Genomic DNA, 10,535 nt, shown 5'->3' on the forward strand with positions numbered 1-10,535 from the left:
TACTTGTCCTTGCAAGCATATGCCACAAGAAGAACTCAATGCAAACTTTTATACGTGCCTTCCTTAAGCAGAGAAGAAGACCTTTCATTTTGATGTTTGGAGCATGTAGAGATGGAGCAGAAGAGGTAATGGAGAAAAAACAAGAAAATCCAAAAGTCAGTTTTATTGTAGTTGCAGAATTTGTAATCTAGGACAATTTTTTACCATACTTGTAACTCTCTTGATATATACCACCAATGTCCTTAACTCCTAAGGGACATGTTGATGGATTACTAGTGGTCCACATATCTTCTAATATTTTGTAGACCCAGAAAGCGGACAGGGATGTACATTCCCATCTGCATTCACAAAAACAATGGTAAGTCATTCTCTGTGGCCTTTTATGCAGGGATATTTCCCTGTGGTCAACCCCCGGCGAATGCTTTGGGGCTTCCTTTTGATTATGCATGCCTTTTCCGCCCACCAGAGGTCACTCTTCCTGGGCGTTTTGCCTGCATTTTCCAGATTCTGTCTAAAACAGCATCTGGGAAACGGGCAAAATACATGGCATGCATAATCAAAAGGAAGCCCCGAAGCAGTCAGCGGGGGTGACCACGGGGAAACGTCCCTGCATAAAAGGCCTCTCTGTATCTGATGTGGACCACATTGCATGCACAGCCACACAACAATGCATATATGTGTGCAAGCACCACCAATCCCCTCCTCTTTTCATATGCATTCAGAAATATCTGGCACCACTCAGGCATCCCAAATGAATGATTTGCACTCTCGTTTTGCTGTCTTATTTTATGAGAATTGTTATCTTGCATCTTGTCACAGATCTTGATGTAGGTTTTTAAAAAAATGTTTTGACTTCCTGGACTGATGTCCAAAGCTAAAAACAGGACCGTAGTCACAGCTAACAGTCATTAAAGAGCTAACAGCATTTCCCCTTATGGTTCTCAGTAAATAGACTTTGGTCTTTAATCATGGCTGTTTCACTCGTGGTCATCCCTCTGACGACTTCGGGTCTTTGTTTGGATTATGCATAGAGTTTCCGTCCGTCAGAGGTTGCCTCCCCCTCCCCCTGCTTTCCCCCATGTTTTGTCCGCGTTTTCAAATTTGAGATAAAACAGGCCCCTCAAACCATGGGCAAAATGCGGTGAAAGGCGGGGCAGAGTGAGGCAAACTCTCAGTCAGAAACTGGATGTGTACTCCAAACAAACACCTGAAGCCATCGGAGGGATGACCACGAGTGAAACAGCCATGCATAAAAGACCTTTGTATATATGCCCAGAATCTACTATATAATAAAAATATATTTTTGTTGTCCCTCAGGTCAGGACAGCTGGAGATTTATTTGGGGGGCTACATCTTCATATACAATATATGACACAGTTCGTGTGCTGAAGCCATTTATTTGTTTATTAACAAAATTAATGCTTACCGCATAGCACTTCTGGCCTGGTCCATCCTGTTCTTTGCATATGATTCTTTTAAAGTGGAACACAAGAGTAGGGATAAATTGCTTTCTCACACTGGCCACATTACTAGTGGACATAAAGTCTTTCTCTGACCATATCTCATGTCACTTACCTTGCTGTTCGGCATCTTGTTAATGTGTGTATAATGTGCAGTTTAACTTCCACAGTATGCTTTAGTGATGCCTTTAGTATCATCTCTCTCTACCAAGACAATAATTAATCCACATTTTGTCCTTTTCTATTTCAGAACAAGCCAAATGTGTGTGTGTGTATACCAAGACAAGATAATATGGTCAAGAGAATGTGCTCCAACATCATCTATTTTCCAAACCTGCCTTGCATATTTCAGATACAGTTGCAAGCCATGTGAGTGAAACAGCCAAAAGACCTCTGTATATATGCCCAGAATCTACTAGATAATAAAAAGATATTTTTGTTGTCCCCCAGGTCAGGTCAGCTGGAGATTTATTTGGGGGGCTACATGTTCATACGCGATATATGACACAGTAGAAAAGGGCAAGAGTCCAGTAGCACCTTAAAGACTAACAAGAATATTTTCTGGTAGGGTATGAGCTTTATGATATATGACACAGTTTGTGTGCTGAAGCCATTTATATGTTTATTAACAAAATTAATGCTTACCGCACAGCACTTCTAGCCTGGTCTATCCTGTTCTTGGCATATGATTCTTCTAAAGTGGAACACAAGGGTAGGGATAAATTGCTTTCTGGCACCGGTCACATTACTAGTGGACATAAAGTCTTTCTCTGACCTTATTTCATGTCACTTACATTGATGTCCTGCAAGCTCTTGTGGTGGTTTGAGCAATGGGGCAGATCCACTTGGGGGAAAGCCATCCTATGTGCCCATCTCCCCCATTTGTGAGATCCCCATAAGGGGTCTTGGGGTGGGGGCCATGCAGCCATATGCCCAGCTCTGGGGCCATCGGCTGGATCTCAACACCAGGTGGCAAAGGAGCCACACAACAGCCAATGCCCATGTGGATCCTGGGTTTACCACTCCACGGTTTTCCTCCTGGCAGACAGGCTGGGGGATGGCGTAGCATTGGGCAGCAGGCGAGTTGCCCAATGCGGGATCCACCCCCATACTGCACCAGTGGTCTGCTGCTATAGTCAATAAAAGCTGTGGCCTAATATTCCCCAACACAGTGTGTGTGTGTGTGGTTCTCCCCCTCCCCCCCCCCGTCTCGCTCCCCTCCTCACCCCTGGATCCATAATGTGTTCCAACATTGTTTTCCAAGTCATGTTCAGACCTGCCTTGTTTATTTCAGATACAGTTGAAAGTTTAGATATTTCATTTGTTAATCAATAGATCCATACATTTCAATCTCTAAGAAATTGACAGCAATTAGTCTAGGTACACTTTCCATTCATGTTCTATGTATCATAGATCTCCCCTGCCCAGATATTCCACTTGTTCAGTCATTTTCTGTTGGATATGTTCATTCTTTAATATGTTGAGTTAAATCTGTTCCGCCATTTTTTAAAATGTTGACAGTCCGTTCATAAATATAGTAGAGTAATGGCAATACTCCAAAGCAGTTGACATTTCTGTGAATGGCCACCCGCGCCTTATGTTTTTTTCACACTAGATCGTGAGGAGAAACTATCAGCACTGATACTTGCCTATTATATTTCAGCTTGAATTTGTTCCTTTGGATGTTCATTGCCCATTATGAAAGAAAGTGGTTTTATCAGGAAAATGCATTAGACATAATGGGTTGGAACGTTTGCCCTCTTTCTTTTCCTTTCTCTGGGTGTAAGAAGCTTCTGCCCAGGTAGGGGCTGTAATAATGCAAGAAGGAACAAGGGCAATTTCAGCCACTGCCTCTTCTTCACTGCAGCCCCCTGTTTTGCATGGCTTTTAGTCCATGCCAGTCCCCCAACCCCGGCATTGCTTTGTTGCCACTCACTGACAGCTTCTGAGGGGAAGGGAAGGTCAGAAAGATCTGCCTCTGCCAGCACTTCCTGCTGGCGCTGTGTAGGATCCGCCCCAATGCTTCCTACAAAACTAAGTGGCAGTGCTTCATTGCTTATTTCTAATGCGCCCCTTAATTTGCAAATGAACACACGTGAACCACCTCCATCGAAAAGTGTTAAAAGGGATGTGAGGTGATATTAAAGCTGTTGTCGGCGATGGATGTTTCATACATGTATATCATCACTTGATGCTGGAGCCACTGAATAACCATGTTCATGTTGATTCTTCCTCAATCAGCACAGACATTTTCCTGAATACTTAACCTTTGGTGAACATTTAGCAGTTGCTTCATCTACCCAGAGGAAACTGATTAGCCACCATTTGCTGTTTAGACAGTGTGAAATCAGACTGGACCAGCTTGCTGTTTACAGTATTTGATATTTGAAAATGCTTTTGTTTTTGGTGATTCATCAGAAAATCTGTTATAATTTGGGAGATAGAGTGGTTTTAGCTTAGGGTAGGGAGTCAATTAATTAATTTTGAAAATGTTAAATGTTATTTTGAAGTGCTTTGAAATGTCTATCAACAGATAATATATGCCAAAATTATATATTACACCACATCATGATCCCTCATTGTGACAAGCCCTAACAACAATGAAGATACAATTGTCACACTATTGTTCCTATAGATAAAACAATGCATTCTTAGAATCATGTAACACTGAGAATAATGAAAATGTATTCTAATATGTATTCTAATAAGTAGTAGTAGTAGTAATAGTAGTAGTAATAGTAGTAGTATTCTAACAATGAAAATGTATTCTAATATGGAGTAAAACTTGTATATTCTCCTTCCTCTGATGAGAGTAACTGTTAATGTGTGGACAGAGAAAGAGAGAGAAGGAGGAAGAGAACAGAAAATTCTGAATTTAATATCTTCCAGTAATTGTAAATTGTGAAAGTATTGCTTTAAATGTTTCAGATGTCTGTGAAAACATATAAAACATATACTTGACATTGTTTTCACAACATATACCTTTAAAATTGACATTTTACTGGGATTTCCTGGCACTTGTCTGAGTATGCCTCTGTAGTCAGACACACATAACCTTAAATCGGCAGTTTTAAGTACATAAATTAGATCTTAATTACATTCATATCCCCTCAAAACAAAGTTCTTCTACAATATACCAAGAAATAAATTTCTTGCACCGGCACATTGACACTGAAAAACTATCTATACAGAATGCTTTTAAAGACCTAAAATCAAAACAACTCCGAGTCCAAATACCAAACTCCAATGCCGTTTCCTTTCCAGACTGTGTCCTTTCAAGGAATCCATATGCCAACCAGACTGTGAATTTATGTTACATGAATACATGGTTGAGAACAATCCACGATAAGCAAAGGAGGTCTGAGTTTTGCCCAGTGCAGAAGTCGTGACCTTTGTCTGCAATTTGCAACTTTGAATCATTTTGCTCATAATTAAGGGCTCAATGACAACCACAAGACCACATACAGGAAAGCTGCTCAGATAACAACGCTAACAGTTACACTTTGCCCAGCAGGAACTATTTTTCTATGCCAGGCAAGTAATTTCTTAAGCTCTTCCCTAAAGCTATCATGCAGCCAGGCATAAATGAAGGGGTTATAGCATGCAGAACTCATGGCAAACCAATGGCAAAATAGTTGGACCAGACTGAAATAGTAAGAATCAATGGCACTAATGTTAATGTCCCGAATAAGGTTGAAGGTGTGAAGGGGAAGCCAGCACACCCCAAAGACTACCACTACTATAACCAAGAGACAAAAGGTCTTTTTCCTCCTGGCTCTATCCCATTCCGCCTGATTCTGAGTTACACTGCCTGGCATAACCCTGTTCTTTAGCTTGAGAGAGATCTTGATGTAAGATACTAGTATGGCCAGCAAAGGGAAGAGGTAGGTGATGAGCAGCAAGCACATAGCATAGGTTTGCCTTTGGCGCTCTTGGTCCCCCCAGAACTCTTCACACAGTATAACTCCCTGTTGACCCAGCTCCACATAATAGGTGTGTGCCATGGCTGGCAATGCCAAGCAGCAGGAGAGAATCCAGATGAAGAGAACCATGTAGGCACTGAGCTGCAAAGACACACGGCGTCTCAGCGGGTGCACAATGACAATGTACCGATCCACAGCAATGGTGGCCAGGGTGAAGATGGAGACATAGACCGTGACCGGCTGCATGAAGAACACAAAGTAGCACATGCTGCTGCCAAAAATCCAGCCACGAGGCTCAAAAATGTAGGCGAGAGTGAGTGGGATGCAGGTGGCACACATGGCCACATCAGAAAGAGCAAGGTTCCCAATGAGGAAGTTGGTAACATTGTGCAACTTCTTCACACTCAGGATGACATGAACTAGAAGGCAGTTGCCTACCATCCCAACAACTACCACACCTGTGTACATTAGAATGATCAGTAACTTTAACCGTTGCACCAGATGCAAGCTATGGAAAACCATTAAGGTCTCGTTCACAGGAGAATTGTGGGCCACTGATGTGTAGTTGGTGGGAATGGTCCCAGAACCTTCCAAGAATTCAGACATTTGGCCTGTAGGATAATAAACCAGAGATATTAGTGAACCCTTTGTGCATAAACTGGTGGTTATAATGATTACAAAATACCTATAACTCAACACATGTTTACAGTCCCTACCTCTATAACCCAACACAAGTAATACTGATTTTGTTACATGGGGAAATTCAAATAACTGAAAATATGCATTTATGTATACATAATCATTTGTAAATTGTTAATAGCCTGGCTCCTCTTCCTCTAGTAGAGGAAGGCGTTGATGGTTGTGACCCTCCACATGGTCTGAAAGTTGGGAGGTGGGTAAAATCACCCTTTTTGCCTCTTCCATGAAATGTTGCCCTCTTTTCCCTTCTGACTGGCAAGGCTATTCCATATGGTCCCATATTTTGATGGTTGAAAAGGACTCCAGAGGGGAGGAGATCACAGGAAAGATCTACAGTCTTTGCACCTTCAGATTATAAGACCCAACCCATTGGCTGCAATTTTTCAAGTTTAAAAGTTTCAGCAGGAGCAAAGAAAGACTGAAATACATTTAATATATATATATTTTAAAATTGTGGGTGAGTAAACAAAAAGGAGGAGGAGGAAGACGAAGAAGAAGGAGAGAGCTGGTTTTTACATGCTGACTTTCTCTACCACTTAAGGGAGACTCAGACTGGCTTACAATCACCTTACCTTCCCCTCCCCTCAACAGACACCCTGTGAAGTAGGTGGGGCTGAGAGAGTGTAACTAGCCCAAGGTCACCCAGCTGGCTTCATGTGTAGGAGTGGAGAAACAAATCCAGCTCACCAGATTAACCTCCGCCGCTCATGTGGAGGAGTGGGGAATCAAACCCGGTTTTCCAGATCAGACTTCACAGTTTCAAACCACTGCTCTTAACCACTACACCTCGCTGGATCTCAGTAAAATGAACTGGGAAAGAATCTGAGAAATTCAATGTGTTCACTCCCCCAATCAATAAAAACACTATTCAGATTACAACTGGCTTCGGGAGGGGGATTACTAATAGATGCCTACACATCTAATAGTATTTCTATGAACCAGAAAAGTTAGAAATGCAACATTTAAAGGGATAGACTTGAAATTTTCAAAAAACTGGAATCCAGGCGACATTATCAGATCCCCTTCTTCTTAATATATGCTTGCTAGATTTGGGGCCCAAACTAAGACAAGGTAAATGCAATACTCAATAGCATGGACTGCAATAACTGGATTCTTTAGGCTCAATAATATTGTTATCAGTCACTGCATATTGATTTCCCCTTGTGAAGCTAGTCTCCCCACAATGCACATTCTACTCACCATATTAATGCCTCCATGTCCCCCACTGTATGATAAGCTAAACATTCCAGGTAAACATAGAATTTTACTACAAAAGAATATCTATTGAATTGCAATGGAACAATGAAAACAATGATGTGAAACTGGGCAAAATTGGGCCATACAAATGAATCTACTAGAGAAAAAGGAGGGGCTGGTAAAGACAAAAGTGACCGCACATAATAATTTAAGTTTCTCCTAGAGTTGTCAAAATTATAGGTCTAATTAAATGACATCGAGAGAATGACCCTTAAAAGAAAAAAAAGCAATTTATTCCCTCTGAGAGGAACTTCTAAACTAAGTTATTGATGAAATAAGCCTATCTGCCCAAGAAGAGCCACAATGAATGAAATTATAATGAGAGACAGCATTATACAGAGACACAGATATGCATGCACTTTAATCTTACAGTAATGATAAAGAGCATCAGACATGTGGGGTTTACAATAGCTACAATTTCTTTCCCTTACCTTTAGACAGATAAGCTGTGTTATTCAGCACAAGGAAGAGACAATCCTGGAACTGGTATCATTGTCTTCCCGAGTCAATATGCTGCACCCAGCTTGTGAAGCCAATGAAACCGTTGGGTGTTCAAGAGTTTAAAGGGACAGAGAGAGATTTTTCTGGCATGCCAGGATACTCCCCCCCCTTTTTTTTCAGTTTAATCTGCAAATGGCCAGAGTTCATTGAGACCCTTTCCCAAGTCCCTTACCTACAGATTTTTATAGACCTCTTTATATACCTTTATAAAAGACGATGCATGCATTAAGCATCTCCCCCTCCCATTTCCTCTCCCTAGATGCATGACTCTAAATATGGAGAAACCTACAACAGAAGCATGCATAAATTTGAAAACATTGCCATCTTGGAGGTTAAGCAAACACACCTGATGAAATTCATTTTTGATCTGTCAACCCCCAAAGGCTATGGGAAGTATTTTAAGGCACAATTACTGATAACTGTTGCAAAAAAAATGTAGTAGTAAATTGTCAGGACACAATTTCAGCCGGCAGGTGCTCTCCGTGGTGCTGAAACAATCCCTGTGCTACTTCACAGCCCTTCAACACTTCCAAGAGGTATTTGGACAAGAGCTGCTGATGGTTAGCAATGTCTTTAGGTTAAATGGTTAGATTACAAGACTATATAGATTCTATCAGGGAACCATTAAATGCCAAGGATCCTGTGATCCCTCGGCAAAAATGCTGATGGCCATTGGCCTTCCCAGCTTTCCCTTCCTCCAGCAGCCATTTTGGGCCCCGGGAATGTTTATTCCTGAAGATGTGGGGTCCACATGGAATAAAAGACATGTAGGTTAGAAGGCTGTAATATGGAAAGGGAAAGGGGTGAAATCACCCCCTCTTGCCTTTTGCATGAGCTCCACTGACAGAATAGGATGGAAGAGGAGAGATTTCATCCCATTCCCCCTCCCCACTGCAGGCTACCAAGTCATGTGACTATTAGTCCACATGGGTCTTCCACAACCCTAAGAATAAACTTTCCTGGGGCTGGGAATGTCATTCAAGAGAGGGAAAAGCCAGGGAGATTGGGGATCATACTAGAAACTAGCATTGTATTAGTCATTCTATAAACAAAAATCTTCCCTCAGGTACATGAGTATAACATAAAGAAAAATATTTTATGCTAAATGGAACAAAGATCTAGAGTATGAAATGGAAGATAACATCTGAAAATATATATTCACTCATGGCTACTCATTCTCAGTTAGCCTCTTATTTAAGGAGAACATAATGGAAATGTCATATCAGCATGTACATGGCCCTCCCCAGCAGCCCTCAACTTCAGTGATGGTGGGGGAGAGTGATCCAAGTACTGTGCTGGAGCCCCCGCCTTCCGATCCCCACTGCCTGCAGGCTTGGACCTCCATGTGGAGGTCCCAGCTGGCAAGCGGAGTAGATTGGAAGGCCCCCACAGCCCAGAATTAGGAACAGGGGGAGGGTGACTGCCTCAGCTCACAGACTGGATAACAACGCTCAAAGGGCCAAATCCCACCTGCGGGATGTGACACCCTTGATATAGATTTTTGGATGGTGTTGTTGGCATTGTAAATCCCCCAAATGAACTATTATCACATGTGGTGGTCATGTAAACAAGCTAACCAATTTTGGAATGCGGTAACAGTCCTCCCAGAGCAAGGCTTGGGAATTTTAGTCTCATTTACTCCTGAGAGCTTGTTGTTGAAATGCATGCCAATGATCCAAAAGTACCTACAAGTTATCACTTTAAACTTATTGACTGCAACCAGGCAGACTTTTACTAAAATATGGAAACAAGAAGCCTTCCCAAAGATACAAGACTGGCTAAATAAGATAAGGACAGGGCTTTTGTGATGGTACTCATCATTATTAAGTACCAGCACCTTTTTCAGGGCTCTTCTGACTCCTGATCCCCATGTGCCCTCCTGGGTGGACCCTCAGGAACATCCCAGCAGGAATCTGCAGAGGAAGTGGAGAATTGGTGGAAATAGGTGCCACCTTATATATGAATACAAGCACCTTTTTAACAAGCAAAAAAAGCACTGGATAAGGACATCAGTTGTTTGTTTGTTTTAATCAGGCTTACTGCTTTTCAGAAAAAGAATAAAAATGTGACAAGACTAGATTAATCATGGTCTGTGGTCATAGGTCAAATTGAATTAGCTAAGATGGGGGAGTAAGCATGGTTAGGGTATGCTTTGATCTAGTTAGATTTTCTAACAAGTGGCAAATGTGGTTTTCATACTCAGGGAAATTTCCATTGTGGATAGTAGTATTAAGATTTGCACATCTGATTGAGATTTTAAATATATACACAAGTCATTACATTTCAAGTGTTTGAAAATAGCTGGAAATAATTCTTACATATCTTGCTGAAATTTCAGCACTATCCAGCTGGCTCCCAGGCTGGAGTTTTCTGAATATTTTATTCATTTATTCAGAAACCGGGCTGTGCGCCTTTGAAACATAGCTAACATCGCTAATCAAAATCACTGATCTCAGACAGAAGTTCAGAAATCTTCCGTATTTCTTCCCGTTCCATCAGGGCAGAGCAGCATTTGGTAGAAGGGTGACATCCAACTCAAAGGGCTGTCTGATGGAACAGGGTGCCATCCAACTCAAAGGGCTGTCTGATGTTCCTACCATACAGCATCCTCCCTGACTAGAATCTGTGAATGTAGCAATTTCCAGGGAGGGGGGCAATTATACACAAGTTCACCCATTCACCCTCCAGGATCTCA

General features: G+C 41.7%; 1 protein-coding gene across 1 annotated transcript; it reads right to left on the reverse strand.

The window, feature by feature from the left end:
* Nucleotides 1-4,936: 4,936 nt before the first annotated feature.
* Nucleotides 4,937-5,989, reverse strand: LOC130477593 (prolactin-releasing peptide receptor-like). Its single transcript, XM_056849607.1, has one exon. The coding sequence runs from the start codon at nt 5,987-5,989 to the stop codon at nt 4,937-4,939; it is 1,053 nt and encodes a 350-aa protein (XP_056705585.1).
* Nucleotides 5,990-10,535: the final 4,546 nt, after the last annotated feature.

The sequence above is a fragment of the Euleptes europaea genome, chromosome 5 (genome assembly GCF_029931775.1).
Source record: "Euleptes europaea isolate rEulEur1 chromosome 5, rEulEur1.hap1, whole genome shotgun sequence".
Classification (NCBI taxonomy): domain Eukaryota; kingdom Metazoa; phylum Chordata; class Lepidosauria; order Squamata; family Sphaerodactylidae; genus Euleptes; species Euleptes europaea.

Coding starts and splice junctions, on each gene's coding strand:
- LOC130477593 (XM_056849607.1), bottom strand. CDS start 5,989: ATGTCTGAATTCTTGGAAGGTTCTGGGACCATTCCCACCAACTACACA.